This window comes from Plectrocnemia conspersa, unplaced genomic scaffold, assembly GCF_051122295.1.
Source record: "Plectrocnemia conspersa isolate PC_06_02 unplaced genomic scaffold, ASM5112229v1 ptg000006l, whole genome shotgun sequence".
Classification (NCBI taxonomy): Eukaryota; Metazoa; Arthropoda; class Insecta; order Trichoptera; family Polycentropodidae; genus Plectrocnemia; species Plectrocnemia conspersa.
The window spans coordinates 145978-172511 of NW_028277170.1; the positions used below are offsets into that span (position 1 = coordinate 145978).

Sequence of the window (26534 nt, forward strand, 5' to 3'; positions counted from 1 at the left end):
ATAAAAATAGATTTATCAGTTAAATGGTTAGATATTCAAGAAAATGTTTACTTTAATTAGGTTCTCCATATTATATTTTTATACATCGTTCATAATGAGATTTGTTTGCTGTAACAACATCAGTATTTTCAGCCTAACTTAAGACATAAGAACACATTCAAATTTTGCCAAATATTTTTTAAAAGCAGGAATCTGTATTTTTGCATCAATGGGAAGGCTTAAATCGATTTTATTTAAAACAGATCACAAAGCCATTTTCTTACTGCTTCTAGCCTTGTTAAAACGTGGGTAAGGAATAGAGTATTAAATGTTGTTTTCTAATCTCTTATCATTTTGATTTTTTTTTAGATTTTTTTTAAATTTATAAGATTCTGCTGAATTCACTCCAATAAGATAAGACATGATTTCCACTACCAGAAAATCTATAATTGTTATTTTCACGCAAATTAACTACTTGCAAAACATTAAACATTCCTACAATATTGACTACATTATCGTAGCCTCGTCCTATAATTTTTTTAAATTAAATTTTTATTTCTGTGACAAACTTTACGGGCAATTTCTTGACCCGTTTTATCAAAAAAAATATTGAAGCATATAAAACGATTTAAATTGAAAATTCTAATTCGTTAAACTAATCGTAACGAAGAATTATTTTTAAGATGAATCTGGAGTAATATTTCCAATAATTGCAAAATATTTAGTCTTCTCAACTTTTTCAATGATGGATTTTTATAATAACGAACCGCAAATATTAATAATCTCGTTTTGTATTCGCGATGAAAGATAATGAACCTACATTCTCCAGTTACCTTCTTGTGCAGCTCAAACTTTTGAAACATGCTTCGCTAGTACTAAATAATATTTACTTAACAATTCAACTAATCCAAGAAAATTACCATTATTTAAACTTATTAAACATTATTTAAACAAGTGCATCAGATTCAAAACACGTTAGCCCTATTTAAAAAAAAAATAAAAAAAATTGCGATGCGTGTATGCTGATAATGCGACTATAATATACGTAATAATACTAATTAGTAACACGTACAGTAGCATACAACATTTTTTTAATTTTTTAATGCAAGGTTGCATATATTTTAGTATATTTTTATGGGTAATAATAATGACAGTGAATAAATTTAGGGCGGAGGACTAGTTGCCAAAACATTATTAATATTGTATATAATAAATAGAAACTATCGAAAAGATTTTGTAAGACACCGTAAATTTAGAAACAATAATTGTTATATATTTAGGAACAATAAAACGACACATAGATGTAAATAATAAGGTTGATACTTACATTTGTATTGCCTATAACTGATATTTGTATTTGTTGAGACATCTTCGTTACATTAATAATTATGTAATAAATTTATTATGGCAGGAACGACATTCACACTATATTATTACACTATTATCACTATATTTACTACACTTGAACTCACATCTTCGACGCACAACACTTTTTATATTATAATATTTATTACTATTTATTTAGAAAAAACATTTGAATATTTATTAAAATTATTTATTCAAAACAACGACTAATAATACACACATTTATCGTATACAATTTAAGACTTCTCATTCAACCACAAATAAACGTTTATATAACATACTGATTCCTTACAACTTGTTTAGCGTTAATTAAACTAAAGTTTCCGAATGAATTCTATGCCTTAAAAAGAATTCACGAAGAAAGCTGAATTTTATATTTGTTGTTTCCTTTACAACACTTCACAATAAAAAGTTAGTTTTTTAATTACTTTTTCTATAATGAAAATATCCACTTAAAGAATTCTAATTTTAAATAATAAAATGAATTGAAATTTATACATTTAAATATATATTAAGTTTAAAATATAAGCTAAAGATATTCCTAATAACACTAAAATAAATATATCATCATAATTAGTTTTATTGCTAATAAAAATATACGCTGTCAATAAAAGTCAACAATACTTATTTTATTTTTTATTTTTTAAATAAACTAAAACCAAAATCCACTCAACTAAGTTTAATAATTAATATAGTATTTTAACTTATATAAATAATATATTCTTGTCATAATGCTTTGTGGAATTGCGATTATATTTTATTTATAATATGATAAAAATATTAAGGGTTATATAATATTAGGACCAACCGCAGGATTGGTTGCACAAGACCCGCTAAAAGGTCATAATATGAAATGATTTATAAGGCGTAAAAAATAAATGTATTTTAACACTGTTCAATAACTGCTGTAATGGTTTCCAACATATAATCTCGAAGTTACACCTTCCACGGTATTTAAGCATTATACACGGTTTATGTAAAAATAGCAATAAAAACATCCAACACGAATTGTCAAGTGAAAGCAAACATAATACTTGTATATGTTGCGTCAAAATTAGCTATGCAAGATTTGGCAAAAAAGATTAGTCATTAAACTTTTTTTTTGATTGGTGGTCTTTAGATTAAAAAAAATTATCGACGTAATAAACAAATGATCGTACGTATCCGAGCGGCTTTTATTAACGGTATTGATATTAATATTAAATGCACTAAAAACTGTGGACCGTACTTTAATAAAAAAAAATGATGGTGGCATATATCTCCGTCGAATAAGGTTTATATTTTGTAATAAATAAAATTAATAATTTATATAAAAAAATGTATAATATGATAATAGTTTCGACGCGCCACGTTTACCTTAAAATGGCATTTAAAATAAAATAAAAATTATTTCTATATCAAGAATGTATAATAATAATAAATTATTTCTATATTATTTGTATAATAATAAATTATTTCTATATCAAGAATGTATAATGTTTAACTTTCAAATTTCTTAAAAATAAATTATTTATATATTGAGAGTTATAAAAATTTCGACGCGCTACGTTCACCTTGAAAACCCATTAAAAATAAATAAGTGCAAATTTAGGATTATTTATGAATTATTATTTTTGTTTCGTTATACATCCAGTTATTAATTAAATACATTTTAATGCTTGATTGTATGTGCTTATGTGCGTATCCGAGTGGCGTATATTTACGGTATTGAATTTAATATTAAATGCACTAAAAACTGTGGACCGTACTTTAATAAAAAAAATGGTGATGGAAAATATCTCCGCCGTACAAGTTTTATATTTTGATTTTACCGTTACGCCGTTATTTCAGAGCCATGAGCCAAATGAAGGATTCTATTAAAAAAACGTATTTTAAACCATCCGACACAAATAAAAAAATGTTGAGTTGTGACAACCATAATTTTTGCGTTAAAATTGCCACTGCAAAAACTACTTTCGCCCAATGCAGACACTTGGAATAAATCTGTATATTGGTATAAATAAAAATATATAAAAAAAGCTTATATGATGCTGTTAAAGTTACAATTTTAGGCAATAAAACATATATAATTCAGAACTCTGCTATAAGAGTGCACATCCATTTCCGAATCTCACTCGTCACTTCGCTCCCGACTTGGAATATATTCGAGTTTAATGCAATTCGAACGCAAAATTATTCTTTCGCTTTGATTGTCCGATCTGGTCCAACCAAAAAGTCACTCTGAATTTTCAAGGGTTGAACTAAGCTTTTGAGGTGACTGGTCTATTTATATATAAAATAATGTAAAAATTATATAATCAAATTTAACCAGTGATATCAGAATTTAATAATCTGTCTGGCCCAAAGTGAATAATTTGATTTGTGAGCCGTAGCGTTTAACTTAATCAATAACAGTATATACATAGTAACACAAGTAAACATGTCGACACAACATGTTTACTTGTGTTACTAAAACAGGATCTAGTAAATAAAGGGTGGAAATCATGTTTTATAAATTTATATTGACAAATTACATACTAATAGTCTGAATCGTGAGCATCAATGAATCAATCGTATTAAAGGATTAAAGTATGTATTGTGACAATATAGAATCCTACGTGTCAATATCGTGTAACGCTGGGAGAGTGATCAAATAGGGCACAAACGCATTTGACACGAAACGGGCAAAATTAATTATGTCCGTCTAAATCAACGGGCTTTGTCCTGGCAATTAAAATGAACTAATTGATGAGCTAGGACATTCGTTTCGTATTATTAATTATCAAGGTACATCGATACATTGACGGACTATTGTTAATTAATTATTATATACAATTTATATACATAAACATATACAAGAATGGATAACCCTTTACAGTACGTGCACATTTTACATAACACACACATGTGTGCGTGCGATGATGATCACATCATCGGTGGTCGAAACGTCGGCATATAAACTATAGTTAGTACTAGGAAAATAATTGTGGATAATGGCATTTGAATCGTTTGTAATATGCAGCGTTAGAGTTGATACACATTTTATTTTTTCTGATGGTTTAAGATTCCAGATTGCAATTTTATAAAGTATCTAAATGTTATTTCGACAGCAGCTTTGTTGTTAAAAACACTGCAAAGAATTGGTGAAAAGATTAAACAAGTGATCTGTTTGTGAGATCACAGATATATTCTTCATCACTTTCGGCAGACTTTGTGAACCAGCAATACAATGGTTTTTATATGCTTTGCGTCTCGAATGTGACAAAGCCTTTAATTTTTTTAATTATGCTCGACTGGGAAGGTTTGAATCACCTACGTATTTCAGAAGTCATTCTAACGACTGTTTCGAACAAAGAAAGAAAGTTTTTTCAACAACAATGAAAATGAGATCTCGTGACACATCAATTGCATTTTTAATTGTAAATATTTTACGGATATTTATTTATGAAGAATTTATAATAACGATTTTAACTTTTAAACTTGAAAATAAATGAAATAAATTATTTATAAATAAATAATGTATAACAATTTCGACGCGCCACGTTCAACTTGAAAACTCATTAAAAACAATTAAAATAAATGAATAGATTAAATATTATTAAACGATGAATGTAAAACGATTTCGACGCGCCACGTTCAACTTTAGAACGCAATAAAAATAAATCAATAAATAAAATCTATTATTTATATATTAAGACTATATGACAAAAATTTCGACGCGCAACGTTTAACTTAAAAAGTCATTGAAAATGAAATAAAAATTATTTATTATTATATTATGAATGTATAACAATTTGGACGCGGCACGTTCAACTTTAAAACTTATTAAAAACAATTAAAATAAATTAATAAATAAAATATTATTATATGAAGAATGTTACGCGCAAAGTTCAACTTAAGAACGCAATAAAAATAAATTAATAAATAATATAAATAATTTATATACCAACAATGTATTATGACGCGCCACGTGTAACTTAAAAAGACATTGAAAATAAAAATAAAAATTATTTATATATCAAGAATATATATTAATAATTTTGACGCGCCACGTTTGACTTCAAAATTACTTAAAAATAAATTATTTATATATTAAGAGCGTATAGCAATTTCGACGCGCCACGTTCACATCTAAATTCATTAAAAGTAAATTAATAATAATGTATAAAAACAATTTTTACACTCCTACAGCAACTTAAAAATCTAAAAATAAATTATTTAAATATAAATAATGTATAGCAATTTTGACGCATCACGTTCAACTTAAGAGCGCAATAAAAATAAATAAATAAATTAAATAAATAATTTATATACCAAGAATTTTGAAATAACATTTTCGACGCGCCACATCAAAAATTATATTGAAAAGATCGGTTGCTGTAAAATACCATTTAATTAAAATGATGTTTCATAATTAACACATTGATTGCCAAAGGGTTTTTTGTGAAATAGCAAGAAATGTTTCATTGTTTTTTTTTTTTTAATAGGACATTTAGGAATATAATAAATATTTCTTATTTTAATGAAATACATCAAAAGTTCGAAAAAAAAAACCGAAGCTATCCTAAAATTGTGAGCGTTTTTTTTTAAAAAATTCTGAAACTAAGTTGAATCATCTTTTACAGTACGCGCACATTTTAAATAATAAAAAATAATATTAAAAGTAAAACTTAATATTACACAATTAATTAATCAAATAATTTAACTTGAAAACTAAAATTGATAAAATACATATTACTTTTATCACAATTTTTAATTATTTGAATATAGAAGAATATCAATAAAATGAAATGTTAAGTTACATATAGTTGATTTAAGAGACAAGTGGGTATTAAAATTCTAATTGTTGACCATCGCTTCAATCAAAGACTGATCAACTGCTCTGTATAAAGTCATAAGCTTTGTACAAAATAATAATTCAATGCAATAATTAAGAAATTCCACAAAACATCGACATTGGACAAGAACTTAGAACATAGAATGCGTGTAATTTAATTAGTTTGTCAGCACGCCATATATAAAGAACACTTAGTTAAAATGAGACAATATAATTCTTAGGACAGACGGTGTACACAATAGAAAGTAATAAGTTGCTTAAGCCTTTTTAAAATTAGGGATTTTACCTTTATATGAGCCAACTTTTTTATAAAGAACTTGGATCAATAATATTTAGGTTAAAGCAAAATTTAAATAAGCCTTAAAGACAGAAATAACGTAATCTATTTGCATATTTTATATATTTGAAATTACTAAAAATGTGTACCTCTAATAATAAGCTTTACTTAAGAAAAAAATGTGAAAGCATTTCCTTAAATTATGGGGTTCGAAGTTCGTCACATTCTATCATTCAGGATAAAACCATAGACGATCTCTCAAATAACTCAGAAATAATCGCAAACAATTTTCTCACTTATAACTTTTGCAAAATTAAAATATACGACCTATACTTTAATACCCATACAGATGGCGAGATAAAGTGAAACGAGCAGGACGAAAACCATAATTTTGGTCCAACAAAAGGTTAATTATTTCAATTTATTTAGCAGGGGCTGACAATACTGCAACTAGTCTATGTTCTTCATACAAAATTAATTACCTTTTTTATAAATAAGAGTGTTTTTGTACATTTTAAAGATCGACAAATCACATAAAATTTTTTTTTAGAATAACAGTAAATATAATCGCTAAAAAGAACCAGAAGAAAGACCAGTCTATACCTTCTTATATATTAACACTTTACCTACCGCAGACGCCAATTGGCGTCCTGTGTATGTTTTCGTTTCCATGTCAAATTAAAAATATATGTTTAGTGTTTTATTTGCTTTTTTTTAAGAGATGACTAAATTAATGTATGAATTTTCATTTTTTTTTTTTTTTTTTTTTAAATTATATTTAGACAAATGCGAAGGTTTTATAAATATATTTTATATTTCTTTCATCAGGCAGTTTCACTACCAGACAAACTTATGTATCTTTTGATGTGGTCCGAATATTTTAACAAATTTTTCTAGACATGTTATAAATGTAACAATGCATCAATTCAAGCCATTATTAGGTGGTTCTCAACATGTGGTTCGCCGGAAATAGAAATTAATTATTACATTTCCTTAATATTAGATTTTAAAATTGATTGATGATTTTAAAATTATAAAAGCAAGTAATCTAGGAATTTAAATTAAAATAATTTAAATTGAGTTAACCAGCGGTTCTCAAACTTTTTCAAATTTCTAAAAACTTTTATCCAGCACACTTTTTTTTCGGACGATGTAAAAAAAGAAAAAATATGATATTTTATACACAAACATATAAATATGTATATTTAAAAATAATTTATTGGGTAAATGGGTTTATTTAGAAATAAAGTCAAATTACATAAAATAAAAAAATACGATGTACATATATAAAAAGTACAAGACACTAAAAATTTATCATATCATTAACCATTAGATAGTATTGGATTACTGAGAATCTCAAGATTGTCAGATTAGTAAGATTCTATTGTATTTTTTTCTATCCTGTTATAAGGAAATTCCAACATATTTTTTGTGAGTAAATATTATCTCCCGTCAGATAATACTGGCTTACTGGAAATACCGAATCTCAGTAACACATTATTTTAGAAAGTGGGAATTTTTTCGAGTTATTTACCTTGATATTTACAAAATAGGAAATAGGTTTTATCAAATATTACGTTACCTGCGTTTTTCCAATAATGAAAATATTCCTGATAATGTAGGATTACTGTTTAAAGTACAAAAAATAATTGATTATTTCTCCGAAAGATTAAAAAATATGTACAAACCAAGCCAAAACATATCTCTGGATGAGGGTATGATCCCATGGTGTGGAAGATTAAATTTTCACGTATAGAACCCCAGTAAGCTCACAAAGTACGGTATAGTGATAAGAATGGTATGTGAATTAGTGTCAGGATACATATCGAAATTTAAAATATATTCAGGACCTGGAATTTCGTTACAAGATTCAATATCACATCTAACATCAGACAATAAATACAAATGGCATTATCTTTATATGGACGATTTTTATAACAGTGTTGAAATAGCAAAAAAAAAATATATGAAAAAAAAATAGAATCTGTGGTACCATAAGGAAGAATCGGGTTTTACCAGAATATCTGAAAAATGCAAAATTACGAATATTTGAAACCAAATATAAACGATATGGGGTAATATTGTTGCAATTGCGAAAAACAGTAAAAAATCGAGACACTTTAAACTATCATTATATAACTAGTTATTGTGAAAAGTGATTTACACGTGAAAGACAATATAAATTATCTGTGTATGTGCCTGGAAAATTTCACATTACGATGGAGTGAATTACAACGGTTAGTGAATATTTTATTGCAAATGAATTATATATCAGTAAACTCGTATTAGTAAAAATGTCACAATACAAAAGAGAAGATTGCTTGAAAAAAGTTTTTACAAATTTAAAAAAGTTTGAGAACCGCTGGTTAACTCAATTTAAATTATTTTATTAAAATTTCTAGCTTATTCGTTTTTATAATTTTAAAATCAAGATAATCATTTTAAAAAATCTAATAATGAAGAAAAGTAATAGTTATTTTTTATTTCCGGCGAACCACATGAGGCTCCATATTCTGATATTTAAAAAAAAAATTTGTAACGAAAATTTACGATGACAGAATTTTTATCAAGTGATGTCATATAATTTTTTTTTAAAAAAGTGGCAAATACTAATATTTATAAATGTCAAAGATGGTTTTAAAAATTTTTTTTACGACATCAAGAATAATCTTGGAGCTGTGAGACAAGCAAATATAGACGATAATGTCTTGGCTGCAAAAATGGAAGCAATACTAGTCAGATTCAACAGTGCATAGACACGTTAAGATAATTGGGAAGGCTTGGAGACAACGTGTATGGATTCATGTCATGTCAGCACCAGGCGCATACGGTGAGATACTTTTCCTTTCGAACGCATCCTTATCTCTCACTCACTCTCGTCATTTAACACGCGAGCGAGAGAAAGGGAGAGTATCTCACCGTACGCGTCTAATCAGCATGTACACTCATATTCCAAGAGCTTCTAGATCTTGAAGCTGGTCGCCTTTTCTTGAGCATTTGATAACCGAAGATGATAAATGGTTGTTGTATCCGTATTAAAAAACAGTGGCTATCCAAATCTCAATTATTAAAAACTACCCTGGCTCACTGTAAAAAAAAGTATTGTGTGTAAGATTGGATTGCAAAGGGATTACGCATTATGAAACTATTAAAACAGTATGCTTTTATTGTGATCAATCGGATCATTTGCACAAGGAAATTTAAAAAATAAGACTGCATTTTTCTAAGACACGACAATGCGCGTAATCATGTGGCGAAATTGACTCTAAATAAAATCAAGGAACTTAACTGAGAGATTTTGTCTCCTTAGACCTTACTTCTTCCGACTACCATTTATTAAAATCGATGCATAACTTCTTAGAAGAAAATAAAATCAAAATGCAGGTGATCGAAAAGGATCGAAATATTTTGCAGTACATTTTATGCAAATGGAATTAAAAAAAATAATCGAGAGGTCGAATAAAGTTTTATCTTTTTAAATAAATTATATTATGTATAAATAAATTTGATGATCAATATTAAAGAAAAAAAGTACTGAATGAAAGGCAAAAAAATGGTATATATTAATGATGCAGTCAAATTATTGATATTTATAATCAATGTCAAAGATATGAAACGTGCCCATAAAATTATGAATTGAAACAATTACGGTTCAATTTATTTCGTATGCAAAGCGTTTAATCCTTTTATATGTCAATGATTATGTGAATAATTAAATTAATGGTTCACCTCGTGTGATGTCATATTTAAATATTTAAACCATCCTAATAATTAAGAAATATGTAAATACATTTATAAATATTGGTAAAATGCACAATAAGCTCTACATAATTTTAAAGCTTTTGTAACTCATTCCTCTTTAAATAATTAAATTAAAACTTTCATAGTCAAAATATCTTTTCAAGGTTTTATTAAATTAATACTTAATTAACAATGTTAAAATACAAATGGTCTGTATTGATTGTCAGTAATTTGATTAAAAGGTTTGCAATTTTAATAAATGGTTAGTGTAAGGTTTTTATTCTTATTTAATTTTATATTTTTAATATTCTGTTACATTTTATCATTATGAAGTTCTCAATTATCATATCTAGAAAACTGTTTTATCTGCAAGGGATCAGAAAATTACTAGAATGCTAACAAGAAAATATTAACAATGAAGAAAACTATATCATTTATTATTTTATGGGTATTTATAATCGTTATTTAATTTTTAAAAAATATGTGTATGTTTGATTATAAATGATTAATAAAAATATTTTTAATAATACTTAACAGCAAGTAAGTGAAAATTAAAATTAAAATTAAAAAATGACATACAACATATATTGTTTAGAAATAAATCTGCAATACTTACATCTAAGGAATTAAATATATTTTGGAGTAAAAGTCCTCTTTGAAACTATAGACGATTTTAGTAATACTTTTTACATCTTTTTTAAAATTAAATAAGCTTCTTATATCAATATTTGTATTTAATATTTATTCTAAAAATATATTTATAATAAATTAAACAAATCTAAGTGAGCAGCAATATTGACAATCCAATTATAAACTTATGAAGATCGACGCCGGAACGGTTTATATTTTAACCACATAATATTTTTAAATGTATAGCAATTGAGTGATTTTATTAGTAGTTCCTTACTATTATTATTAACACACTTATTATAATAGTTAAATGTTAATCTTGTTAACTGGCGTCGCGCAATATCATGTTATTTTCCATCCCGCCGATGATAAGAAAAAACGTCAAGAGAAAAGTGGTGTTGAACGTGCAGAAGTCGCGATTATACTGGTTAGGTCATCCTCGAGAACATAGTGGCAAAGAGCAATTAGGGCCCTCTTGCACACCTTCCTCGGCACATAAAACGATTGACGTGAAACATAATTGTTATTGGACGCACGCTACCTGTATACGTATGCACTAAGTGCCAAAACATTTTAATGAAACACGATTGTACAATTCTATTTACAATCGTCAGTTACTTTGAATAAGTTAATTTAGAAAAACTATTTTAGTAACTAAGTACATATTCAAAAACAATAACACTTCATAAAATTTGTACTCTGACTCAGATTGGAAATTAAAATTATGAAAATATACTATGAAAACTTATTATTTTTGGGATCATACATTCGTAGGATATATATAATTTTTTGTGACGAGGATAACTGCTGTACTTACAATTGAACTTCTCAGTTATATTTGTTAGTCAGCTTGATCCGCAATTTAGTTTTAAAATATTGGCCACTCAGATATAAATTATATAGATAATCATAATATCGAAAAGGTTACAGCTATTTATATTATTTTATGGTGAATGGATTATTGCGCAAACGAAAATAAATTCCATGTAGCAAAAATTCTGAACATATGTGATTGCTTGATTTTTAATTCCATCTGCTTTATATTTTGCTCTAATATTATTTAAAGCAGGATTATTATAGGAAATATAAATGTATCGTACCAATATAAATTACTAATATAATTGTAAACGAAGCGATTTTATATCAACCTGACTTTTATTGATGTATAAATTTTATTTACAAAAAAACTAAAATTCATTCACGTAAAATTGAATCACGTAATTAAGAAAATATAAAAATGTGCTAAATAAAATATCGTTGAAATTAATTGGTTATGTTCAAGCTTTTTGTGTCAAGTGTGTTTATTTATATATACGACAAAGCTATTGTTGTTATTAATTAATGTTGAATAACAATTTTAATTACTTTCACGTTTGTGTATTTTTGTTGAAGTATACGTAAAGTCCTATTACCTTGTTGCGTCCGAAGGATCCAGTCATCTCCGAAGCCGGTTGAACTCTGGGGTCCAGAAAATGAGCTGAACAGATTGACGTGAAGAGTGAAGCGGTTGTTTTTTTAACCCTTTCTTTGCGCGCCACTTCGAAATTTGTTATTCATGCTATATTTGAAAAAAATATTAAGCTTTAATAACTACAGAGTAATACAAATTATAAAGATCAATATTAATTTATTCTGTATATATTTTTCACCCTTCAACTTTTAGTTTCACATTACTTATAAATTGAAACTAACTAGAATAGCACGTTTTTTAATTATTATTAATAGTCCATTTAAATAAGGCGAAATAAAGGCTAAACCTCGGAATGAAAGATACCAAGCTGAAATTTTGCACAGACCTTCGTTTTGATGTTCTAAGGACTGGGTAAAAAGTCTTATAAAATATCGTGTCTGCTAATCAAGATATCAAAGGTCAAAGGTCACAAAATTTGTTTTTTTGCAAATATCTCGCGTTTTATGCGTTGCACGTCATTAGATGCTTCACAAAACTTGTAAAGCATAAAATTATCTACAAGTTTAGTTATAATATATTTGTTTTGTATCATTAACCGTTTTTGAGATATAGCGCGAAGAGTGGGAGGCGTACATCCGTTTATAGAATCCAGCGAGTATTTCTACCTGCTTAACTTGGTATAAGCTTTGAAAAAGTAAACAATCGTGAAAAAAGTGGTCTCGGCAAGTCGTTTGAACCATAATTTTATTACTTTCTTCATTGTATTATTAGGAATTAAAAATTAAATATTGCTCGACAAGAAATTTGTGCGAAAAAATTGAAAGAGTTGAGAGATGTCCTTACGGAGTATGTACCAGATGATAAGAAGATCATTTCCAAATTAAGAGAAAAATATTTAACTGATATTATAGTTATAACGAAGATTGGATCATTCCCTATTTTTTCTTTTCGCGATGCTCAAGCTTAAGTTTTATCCATAGCTTGGTATGAAAATAAAAAAGGCACTTCGGAAGAAGAACACTTGCGCGTAGTGGAAGCTGCTGCGGCGATTATTAGAGAAGATATTCGATCTTCTGTTGTTGAGACCAAGTCTTATCCGCCCCCTAGTAAAATATTAATGAAGAAATTCCGAAAACTTTATTACATTTTCTGCAAGAAGTTATTATAAAGAACAGAAAAGGAAAGACGGGGCATTTTAAAACGAAATACACAGCTATAAGTCATGCTATAATTACTTCCATACGAAAACGGTCCTTTTCTTCGCAGTTATTAATAGGCCTATCTGTATTTCTTCATAGAAAAAATACAGATAGGCCAAACATCCAAAAAGACTTTTGGATGTTTTGTCAAGTTTAGGTTTTTTCGCTTCATATAGTGATACTGTAAAATGTTAAATTTCAGCTGTTTATCACCCACAGCCTCGTAATCAACCATCATAGTCAAGTGCCTTAGTACAGTATGCAGCAGATAATGCAGAAAAATATTTATACTCTTGATGGCTATAATACTGTTCATATAATGGGAATGATAAAAATAATAACTCCAAAATCTGAAGTTATATCTGATGACCGCATAAAGAAATTTACAGCAAAACCAAGTGCAAAGGAGTTAGCAGCACTATCACATATACCCCTTCTAGTGTATGAAAATCATGTCGTACCCGGATTGAGCAAGAGATTCAAGTTCAAAATTTTAATAATGTAGAAGAACTAACCTAAAATATATATTTAATGTAGTTGATTTGTTGTGGAAGTACGGAAAGTGGAAAAATATCTCACCGTTGCCAGGGTGGAATGGATTTATTGAACAACTTACAAAAAACAATGAGAACTTTGTAACTTCTCGGATTCTGTTTCTTACTTTTATTCATCATCCTGTGAGTAATATGGACACAATTTACACTACATTACAGTGTGCTATAAACACTGCCAAGAAACATGAACAAAGAACATGCTTAATAACTTTTGATCAGCCGTTGTACATAAAAGCACGTGAAATCGTAGCAGCTTCAGATGCTAGCTCAGACTTGTCCAGAGTAGTTGTGAAACTAGGAGGCTTTCATATGCTTATATCTTTTATTGGATGCATAGGGTATATAATGAATGGAAGCGGAATCAAGGAAGCTCTCAGTACAATTTATGCATCGAATTCTGTCGACAAAATGTTGGATGGTCCCGCTTTTGCAAGAAGTATCAGAGGCCATACGTATTACTTTTTGCGTAATCGATGATGATTTTTGAAGATATGGAGATTGAAAGTTATAATGCTTTAGATGGGTTCATTCAGCAGATAGCAATTTGCGATGTTTTCTACGTAACTGTGGAAGAATGTACAGGTAACTCTGGCTCCGTAGTTTACATAGCGTTATCCTATAAACGGATGCGCGCTTCCCACTCCCCGCGCTATATCTCGAAAACCATTAACCATATGAAGAAATAAATTACTACAAACTTGTAGAAAATTTTATTTTCTATAAGTTTTGTTAAACATTTAATGACATGCGACGCAAAAGAGGCGAGATATTTGCAAAAAAACGATTTTTATGACCTTTGACCTTTAATATCTTGATTAGCAGACACGATATCTTTTGAGACTTTTCACCATATATTTAGAACGCCAAAACAAAGGTCTGTGCAAAATTTCAGCTTGATATCTTTAATTCCGAGGTTAAACCCTTATTTGACTGGACTATAAGATTATTTAATTTTGAGTGGACTTGCCTCACTTTTAAAATTAAAAAATAATTAATATCTCTGACCAAAATAAATTACACTGTTATTTATAGATATGATTATGAATTGATTATAAACAGACATTTTAAGTTAATTTCTAATGAAAATTAGCTGTAACGTTTTTTTTTTTAAATAATGTACTTGCTCCACTTTCAAAATCACCGGCTCATATTATCTTTGAGAGAGAAAATAAAACATCCCCGTTATTTCATTATAAATAAATATTCTTACACCTGAGTGTTTCTAATTTAAACTATTTAAAGTCACATTGCAAGTTATCTGAAGCATTGGGCATATTTTTCAAACACATTTTTAAATAACATTTAATATAGTAGTTACTACCTTAAATTTTAATTATTATGTAGATATATTAATTACATGTTTTTTACTGTTACATAAAAAGAAAAAGTTTGTTTCTAGTAGTATTGTATTTTTTATTTTGAACAACAATATTTTTATTGAGTAATAATTTTATTTTTTGTAATAATTATGAACCTTTGTTTACGACATCACATTTCCAAGGCTTCTATTTCGTGAGCGCCCACATTTTATTCAGTATAGAAAGACGCACAACACCTTAGCATTTTTATTTCTTATTCGTGACTGCATAATATGTAATTAAATTCGAATTAAATAGGACATATTATATATTTTTTAGTTTAGAGGAATATTGTCCTGACTATCTTGGTTCGGATTTTTTTTTCTCTAGTGTATTGTTTTATTTTTCGCATAAGGACTGACACTAATATTTGGGGTAAATACCAAAGGAGTATACCAAATTTCTTGTAACGATTGTGACAAATTACATTGGTCAGACAAGGCGTAGGATTTCACAAAGAAAAAATCAACTTTGCCAAATCATATTTTCAATGAAAATTATAATTACAATTTTAAAAAATTCTAGAGAAGCAAATAAAATCGAAATAAAAATAAAAATAGTATTAAATAAAAGAGCACGACGCGAACGTAATTTTTGATACTTGGTAACCGATTTTAAACAACGCTAAATTAAATTTTAGCAACATTCGTACAAATATAAATTTATTTAAACAAACCTGTTGTTCCCTTGGTAACAAACAAACGGAAAAATAATAAAACACGTACAATCAAATGAATAGAAATTCATTCAAACAAACTTGTTGTTCCCTTAGTAACAAACAAACGGAAAAATAACAATTACAAGATTGAATCAGTGACGACGCAGCTCGGGAGTCTGCGACAGCTGAGTCAATATCAAATTTACGCCCAAGATGATGACTCCAACATTAGTGGTCGAAACGTCGGCAAACGAGATGCGGGAAGAGCGTAGTGGAGAAAGCCCTCACATCGCAAAAAGTCAATAAATCTAATTTCTAAATAATTGTTCAGTCATTAGGGATAAAATACTCTTATGATGATTCATCTTGAAATAATTCTGAGATGCTTAATATGTTGATCACGTTATACTTTGTCAAAAGCCTTTTCACGATCATTTAAAAATAACGTTAATGATCTTTTCAGTGTGTAATCAAACGTCAAATGATAAAACTCTAATTGCATTTATTTAGTAATAAAATGGTTTTTAAGTTATATTCAGTTAATCAAAATATTTTTAAATAAACAAGTTAACTATTTCTAGATACGTATACATATATTATAAGTATATAAAACACTGATCCAGATGGTTACATTCATATGCTTAATTAAACGAACTCCCTAGATGCATTTTGAGCATATTTGTTTAAACTCCTAGCTCGTTACTTCCAATCGAGGTCAAACTGAATCAACAAGGGTGTGCCCAGACTGTTTGGGGGTTCAAGTAGTTTATCGAACATTTGTGTCATAGCGATGCAAACGACTGCTTATAAGTCCTTAATGCACATTACTAGAACTTCAAAATACAATTATTAGCAATTATGCCGCGTTTACTCTCTCACTAGTTGTTTCTGAATCGATCCAAACAATTAATGGTGCAGCCTATTTTTTATCAATTTTATTATGATTGCAGTATATCGAATGACGCCTGTTGATGGTGTTATGACGCACCAAGTGTGTAGAAGCACTTGGAATTTTAAATATTTTTTAAAGAAAATAACAACGTATATTACGCTTTTATCACAAGTTCGATCACATCGCTTACGATGACTCAAATTATATAATTAAAATATTTCGCAGAAAATATGTCGCAATGGTGGCTAATTTTTATAATTATTTGTAGCATAGAAAGGGTTAGCTCGTACCCATTAGTACTTAGTCAAGAAATTATATTACGATGTTAAAAAATATATAAAATGCTATTTTTGTCATGAGGCCCGGAATCATTGTTTTCCCAGGGCCCGGATTCACTCTCGGCAGCCCTGTCTGTTGTCTCTCAAGACCCCGATTGTGAGCCACTTGGTACACTGACAGTTTGTTTTTGTTTAAAGTCTTTATAAATTAAAAAAAATCACTTTGCACTTTATATATCAGCAATTTACACGACCGTTTCCGTTCAGATCGCATGACACGCGCATTCGCACTACTGTATGTAATATATTTAAAATGATTTTTCAAGTGAAAAAAGCAAAGCTATCGGGCTGTAATTATTAATGCGTACTTGTTATTTTTGTATACGAATATTTCTGAGAAACGGGAGGATCTCAAAATTAAAAGCAAAAGCTGCTACAAGATCCGTCAAATCGCTCTTCAAAGCTCCGTTAATCCTTAATACATCATATAAATTACATAATTTTTTTTCACAATATTATTTCTGACAATGGCGTCAGATTGTGATACTAAACTTTGGCCTTCATTATTATGTTTGTGCAGCGTTTTCTCACAAATTAAGGTATAGCATATACTTTACCAATTTAGGAGCATTTATAAATGTATATTAATACGGGCTTATATTGCATACAATGTATAATAAATGTTAAATAGTATTATTATACGCGACTACGTGCTCGTTCTCACAAGCTGAAATACACACACAACAAAAAAACAATATCTAAAGACTTGTGTTTTTAATTGCCACCAAAGCGATAGAGACACACGACCAGGATATTAGGTAGGTTTCAGATCGCGTGATCCGACTTTCGATCTTTTATCGTAGGTCATTAAAGATGATGGTTTTGTGAGTGAATGAGCGACCACCTATTCAAATAATGGAATGAATTAACCCCTTTTTTGATCGACCGCTCTATCTACCCTAACTTTGACCTTACATTGTTGCCGAGGCATTTTTGAGGGTTCGCAAGAAAGAAGTCATATGTATGTACATATATACAATATTTTATTTCTATCATAACATTACTCATTTATAACATTTTGTCAAAGAAATACCGTATTGTCACTTATCTCCTGTCTTTTAACAAATGCGACAATACATGTTAACTGTTTTGGAAAAGCCTTTGACCAAGTTTGTTGTGAGCTACACCCATACCTCGCTATACGGCCGCTCTTTATACGGCCTTTCGCTATAACAGCCCTCTTCAATTAAGGCACGTTTTCAATTTACGGCCTAAAATGTTTCGCTATAACGGCAAAAAAACTTTTTTTCGATGTCATTTTTTTTTTTAAATTTAAAAATAGATTTAATTTGCATAATTTTAAAATGAAAGGTGAAGCAGCTAGCGCCGATGAGGCCGCATCTAAGGAATATCCCAACATTTTAAAGGGAATTATTGAAAGAGGTGGTCATAAACCTGAACAAGTGTTTAACGTAGACGAAACAGGGCTTTATTGGAAGCGAATGCCTGATTGCACGTACATTTCAAAAACCGAAAAATCTGCGCCTGGTTATAAGGTGTCTAAAGAACGATTAACTTTGCTACTTGGTGCAAATGCCGCGGGTGATTTTAAGCTAAAACCACTTTTAATATATTTGTCCGAAAATCCAAGGCCTCTTAAAGGACTAAATAAAAATCAATTACCCGTCATATGGAGATCCAACAAAAAAGCTTGGATGACTGAAGCTACTTTAAAGGATTGGTTCAAAAATCACTTTTGCACAGAAGTGAAAAAATATTTGCGAGACAATAACTTAAGCAACAAGGTTTTGCTAATTTTGGATAATGCACCGAACTATCTGAAGATGTCATGATTGAGTACCTTCCGAAAAATACAACAGCTCTGATCCAACCAATGGATCAGGGTGCAATAGCCACTTTTAAGGCATATTACCTACGCCGAACTTTACGACAACTTATAAGTGAAACCGATGGTAAATCTTCAATTAAAAGATTTTGGAAAAACTATAACATCAAGGATGCTGTTGACAGCATCAGTGAATCATGGAAGGAATTAAAATTAACAACAATGAACCATGTTTGGAAAAAAATATGGCCAGAATGTGTAAAAAGTACTGATGCAGAAGTTAATTGCCTTCCTGAAATTAGGCAAAACATTTTGGATCTAGCACATGATCTCGACTTTGAAGGTTTGAACGAACGTGATGTGCTTGATCTACTTGAAGCTGATAGGGAACCCCTTTCATATAAGGAACTCATTCAGTTGCAAGCAGAACCGGCATTTGATGAAGAGACAGAGCCTGTTGTATCCAAACAGCTAACATCAAAAAAATTGTCAAAAGCTTTTTCCTATTTCGAACAAGAAATAAACATCTTCCTTGAAAACGATCCTGACGTCGAACGTAGCGCTACAGTTTCTCGAGGAATTAACTCAGCCATTAGCTGTTATTAATCACTGAAGAACGAAAGAGACAAAAAGGCAAGACAAACAACGATGGACAATTTTTTTAAGCCAGGCCCATCCTTACCAGCGAAAAATGAGAACGACAGTGATCTGCAGGTTACCATTTCTTCATTGTCTTCAGATTAAAGCCATTAAAAAAAAAATATGTATGTATTCATACACATATTGTATGTAACATGAAGTTGTTTCATTTTTGTTTATGGATTATTGTTGGTTTTTGGAGTCTGTTATTATTTTATGTACAAATGTATGTATTTTTGATTTAAATGAAATAAAAAGATAAAATGCATTTTAAATGATAAACCATGTTACATATTTAACAAATTTGGAACCGATCCCATTGAATTTGTATGAATTTGTTTTAGAATAATTGATTCGTTATACGGCTTTTCGCTTAGCGGCCAAGTTTCGTGGAACGTATCTAGGCCGTAAAGCGAGGTATGGGTGTATTAGTAAAAAATGCTCGAACCATGGTTTCTGGGATGATTTAATTCGTTATTTAAGCTAACGTAGATAGTTCGTATGTGTATGTATATATGTGTGCGTATGTGTACATATGTATTATATATCTTTTTTTAAATTGCTATATTTTTTATGCATTTATCCATAGTGACGTGATTATGTTAACCTCTTAGGTCACGATGGTCTTAATTTTATTGAATTAATTAATTTAATAAGATTCTGAACTGGTTGCTAAAATAAAGAAACAATAGCTTTAAAATGTATTGCTTGAGATAAGAATTTATTTATTAGCCATTTAAAAAAAAAATAAAAAATGGCAAAAGAGAAATAAAAAAAACTAGCAGCAGATTACATTTTCAGGTTCTCAAATCACTACTTCGTAAATAAGACACAATAGCATTGAAGGCAACGCTTCCAAAACCATGCAGCAAAAATAGTATAAATATAATATTAATTAAATATTTAAATACACAATGCATAACGGCTTTAAACCATATATATAAAAGTATGTATAGTAATTAATGACTAGAACACAATGGATAAGAACAAATCATTTATATGCGACAAATGCAATGACGAAAGAATATAAGGATATAAGGATAATAATATATAACCATATTTAAAAGAATTATGTGTTTATTATACATCATAGCCAGTAATACAACTTCCGCTTATTTTGCACTGAGAGACGAGATAGTTTAGTTTGTATTTTGGACTTGCCTTAATCAAAGTTTTAAGAATTATATATATAACTATAACTTTTATTTGATCAAGTTGAGTTTGGTTAATTCGTGTAAGTTAGGTTTAGATTTTAATAGAAAATGGATGCTTTTGTTATATATCAAATTGATTTTCATAGACATTTTAGAGAAGTATATAATTTCACTAACGCTTATATAGGGTTGTGACAATATAATTGGACCAGACATTATTTCTTATATTTTTGAAAACGTAAAAACAATATTCCAAATGCAAATCTATGAGTAAAATAATTTATCATTGCTGTTATTTTATTTAAAAAAAAATTTTTTTAATTTCTATGGGTGTTTCTACATACAAAGAAGGGCTGAGGCACCAGACAAGAGACGGTCGGAGACAGCGGAGAGACGCAAACGATCCACCCAACCATAGAGAGAAGATCCTGGAACTCCCGAACCACTCACCGCACGCAGCCACAAGAGCCCTGAGACATCACCACCTGCGCCACCTTCATCGCGAGAATGTAAATATAACTTAATGAAAAGTCCATCTAGATTCATACAAGAGTCTCATTGGCCGCGAAGTCTACGCCCCCTAAAAATGCATCAAGTGCTTCATATTTCATCACTTACTAGAACACGAGAAAAAATCTTAAATTTATTTATCACCAACAAAAGATTACATTGTATTAATCAACAATAATTCTTAACTTGATATTTATTTTTATAATACTACGATAGAAATGGTTAATTTTTTATCATTATGGATCTTGAAACACGTGCATCATTTCTTCTTAATTTCGTTAATGATGAATTTTCGTATTTATTCATTTTGAGACACAGGGACGTCATTTGGGGGATGCTCTAAATTCTGCCATAAATATGTGTCATTTGATAAAATAATGAGACACTTATTAAAAAAATCATATTTGAGTTAAAACAAAATCACCGCATTTCATTATTTTATGTAAACATTTTACACTGAATGTAATTTCCGAGGGCTTTTGAAGTACAGGGTTGATGCTGGTGACACTGTTCTTAAACCGCATCTTAGAAATTCAAATTCAAATGCCACTTAGACTAGTAAGACTACACAGAATCAATTGATTGAGGCATGTCAAGACATGATCAGGAAAGCGTTTTTAAATAAGAAAAAAATATTTTTTCAGATATTATATATCGTCACAAAATTATGCGCAATATTATTTTTAGAAATAATATAAACCAATCAACTTTATTTGTTTAATTAGCTTTTCTCTAGAACGTCTATTAAGCTAACTTATAACGCGAGCTCTAAACGATAAAATCGATTGATTCGTCGAACTACCCATAATATTCAATAAATTGCTATGCACTGTGGTTTCAATCTCTCCTTCTATGTTTTTTTCTCTTTCTCTCTTTCGCGCATTTTCTCTCTCTCACTCTCTCACCCACACACACAAATATTCGGTACGTCAATAGTCGAAACAATAAAATCGAGTACCCGGATGCTCTAATTTGACTATCAGGGTAATGAATACACTTTCATGTGTACAAGCATACCATTGTTCTTTGACTGTATTTTTAAACTGCGTTTCTCAAAATCGTGATTCATATTATCGATATACTTATAGCCATAATGTGAAAATAAAAGCCGTTTTGATAATATACATATGATGAAAAAATACATTTGAATCCATAAATCGTTAAAAACAATTTAGTGGTCGTTATTGCGGCAGTGATGATCCCGCCATGATCTGGCAACTCTTCAGTCAGTTTTACTATTGCTTAATTTTCCCTTTAACTATGTTTTAAAATTTTCAATAAAAAATATTTGAAGACCGCATTTCAAATATTTCGTTGTGATAAAAATAATAAAAAACAAAATTAATTTTTGTGTTTATGCAAATTTATTTATATTTTTTGCTTAATATCTATTGAACAAATTAAATAAATCCTATCAAATTAATAATATATAAATCCTAAAATTAATAATATGTAATACACAAGTATTTATTATATCTTTAAGCATTATTGTTTATGATATAGCATGATGATTACTATACAATCACTTTAGTCAAAAAATTGTTGGTCATTCAAATATTTACGATCTTCCGAGAAAGTATGCATATTTTCAAACATCTAGCACGAGCACCTATGGAAAGATTTTTTATTAAGCCATCCAAAAAGTATGCATATTAATTAATTAATATTCGTACAAATTTAATTTTATATAATAAAAAATGTTTGATAAAATTATAGCAGTAAAGCATTTTGCTCACGCCTTTTATGTTGCAACGAAAAATTTGCAATTTAATTTTTTTTTTTTGGTCAACCATTTATCATATCCAACGAATGATTTAATTATTCCACAACTTATATACATAATTATTTAATGTTTCATATGCAAGTAAATACACTTTTATATTACATTTACAATATCAGCACGCAATCATAAATATTTTTTTATGTATTTACTGGTCTTTTATTCATGTTCTTGCATTAGTAACTTTATTAAAGCTTTCCATACGCCAAATATCCATAATGTTTTATCTTTGGCATAATTTATGATTCTGTAATATAGTATTTTTATTTCTTAAGCTTAGTTTAACAACCTGTATGCGAATGTATGATTACGTATTGTAGATATTGCAAAAGAGAAATATTCTTAAATAAATACACAATATACAATAAACATAATCGCACATTGAATAATTATTGCATTATCATCATTATAGGATGACTCATTCCAGGCAATCGGCCAATATTATAAGATTAAATTAATGTACAGGTCAAGCGACGTGATTCATATACAAATGTACGATAAATTCAACACTGCCTATCTACAGAATGATTATTGTGACATTTTTAAATGTTGTCATAGCTCTCGAATGTATAGCAAGCATGTGTACACAATCAAAAGTGTTACAACAATTATTTCGATCGATCGCTTTGAAGCAGATTAGATAAACAAAAATTAAAAACCACTGGTTTGGTTTATATAAAAATAGGTATAAACGCCACTGCAGTTTTGTGCGATATCAATACACAATATAAAACATACACATACACATATGCTATTATTATTTTAAATTATATTTTGGTATCTGTAAAAACACATATACATACATATATATTTAAATGATTCTTCTTTTTCTGTTGTCATGTCTAATTTCAGACGTTGAGGATAGGGCATCCAAATACCCGGACTAATTCATTACCCGGTTCTACGGGCATTTCCCGGGAAATAACCGGGTGCCCGGTTATTCCGGGTATGTACGGTTCCGGGTAATTTTTGTAAGCCGTTAAGAGTGCAATTTTTTTTATATTTGAATCTTTGATTAAATATGACGTGATATATTTAATTTTATTTTAATAATTAATATCAATCGAATTATTTTTACATTCCATCGGTAGGTACATATATACATATACTTACATACTACATACATGTGTAACAGTACAAAACCGAAATATTTATTTTAACACATATTTGGCAATAATTATACAAATTGCACATGAAAAATACTGAGGAAATAAATTTTATTAAAATAACAAAAAAAAAATTAGATGATTGTATTTATTATATGTATTATATGTAGGTAGAGAAACAAAGTTTTAGTGATGTTCTTTTTGTAAAAAGTTATAATTTAAAAACACTAACAAATTTAATGTGTTATATTTTCACCCAACAACGCATTAAAATTTATTTTTATTTACAACTGCATCCTTTCAAAATAATCGTTATCTATGAATTCGCTTATCTCGAAATCTATAGGTCGCTAAGTGCTGTCCCTTTTTTTGTCGTTCAAAGACGTTGTGGCCAGCTAAGCACACACTGATATTCCACAAACATTTTGCAGCGCAAAAAAAAACATTTAGAAAAGTAAAAATTAAAGTTAAAACAATAAAATTAATTTATTGCTAGAATCTTATAATGGAACATATCATAAAATGTTTTAGATGCAAATTTAATGCAAAAGGACATTTGAGACACATAGCATAATTTGCAGCAGTACACGCTCTTTTTGTGTATTAGAAAATTATGTCATCAGATGAGTCAAAAGTATCCTATAAATTTTTTTTTTACGAAAAGAAAAACATGCATATGCATCACTTCTTTAGGCCGGTTTACCGACCTATGGCGATTAAAGGGTTAAAGAATCCTTTTCGGGAGCCAGCAGCTTAAGCAATAAAATATATAGCAACAGTGAAATTATTTAATTTACGAATACTAACAAACAATCAATAAAACGCTACACAATCTAAAATAAAATAAATAATAAATATTAAAAATATTTCTTTAAGTGATATCCATTGTCGCTTAAGAACGCCGATTCGGCTCTTCCATTTAATTTGAAATAATGGAAAAAATTATTTAAATGAAATGAACCGGTTTTCGGTTCCATTAAAACTTGCCGGGTAACCGGGTACTCGGTCCTGGTTTTACCCGGTTCGAATGCCCTAGTTGAGGACCACCTTGTTGATTAGTTCCAAGTATTCATTCCGGTCCTTGGCTGTACGAAACACGGCTGTGATCTTATTTCTTCCCTTAATTTTTCACATAATCAAGGTTTGAAGAAGCTCATATTTTAGACCTCGAATCATGGGTCTTAGAAGGGACGTCATTTCATCTTTTTCCAGAGGAAAGAGAGGCAAAATTGGGCAATTGGTAATCGTTCTTTTATTTATTTTATTAATTGATTTAGCTTAATAGCTAATCTTTACATCTAACAAATTTAGTAAGCATATATAAAAATATATAAAAAATACATAACAGAAAGAAAAAATAAAAATATACAATAATAAAGTCTTAATATTATAATTTATTTCTATATGTACGAAGGTGTTTTTTTATTCCATTTATGAAACCCGTCATATTTTTGCTGTTTCAGATTTCTCTTGGAAGACTATTATATAAATCAAAACCTCCGTACATAATTCCCCTAGCCGTACTCGTTTTCTTATACTTATTTATCTTTAAATTTTCTCTATTTCTAGTATTATATTTATGTACATCTTTATTTCTTATTAAATACTTATTAAAATATTCTGGTAACATATTATTTTCTAACTTATATATAAATACTAAAACATTCATACTCAATATTTCTTGAACATTCAACCATTCTAATCTATCAGTCATACTTTTACAATTAGTTAATCTATTTTTATTTAAGATTACTCTCATTGCAACATTTGTTTGTCTAATTTATTTAACATATTTAATAGTGTTGAACAATAATTAAAATGGGGCAATATTATACTATTGTAAATTATTTTTTTTGTATTTATACTTAATATATTTCTTAATCTAGATAATAAACCTATTTTTCTACTAATTTTTTTTAATATGTAATTACAATGTTCTTTAAAATTTAATTTAGTATCAACAATTACTCCTAAATATTTTATATTATCCACTATTTCTATACTAGAGTTATTTATTACTATTTTGGTACTATTATCTAACACATTTTTATAATTAATAAACATACATTTAGTTTTATTCTCATTTAATTTAAGTACATTATTCTTTAACCATATTTCTAATATACTTAATTCATTATTTAAATTATTTACAATTTCTTTAATGTTATCACCTATGCAATACATTAATGTGTCATCCGCAAATAGATGAATTTTACATTTTTTCACGTTATTAACTATATCATTAATATACAAAACAAATAACAATGGTCCCAATTTAGACCCTTGCGGTACTCCATAAGACACTAATTTCTCTTCAGAATATACATTATTTATTTTAACT

General features: G+C 28.7%; 1 protein-coding gene across 1 annotated transcript in view; it reads right to left on the minus strand.

Moving 5' to 3' along the window:
- CngA (Cyclic nucleotide-gated ion channel subunit A) overlaps positions 1–11216 on the minus strand; it is a 42541-nt gene extending 31325 nt beyond the window's left edge. The window contains exons 1-2 of the mRNA XM_088188516.1: positions 11086–11216; positions 1307–1492 (exon numbers count right to left, since the gene is read on the minus strand). Coding sequence (XP_088044642.1) covers positions 1307–1348 — 42 coding nt within the window. The 5' untranslated portion in view covers positions 1349–1492; positions 11086–11216. The remainder of the gene's footprint in view (positions 1–1306; positions 1493–11085) is intronic.
- Between the last annotated feature and the right edge of the window lie 15318 nt (positions 11217–26534).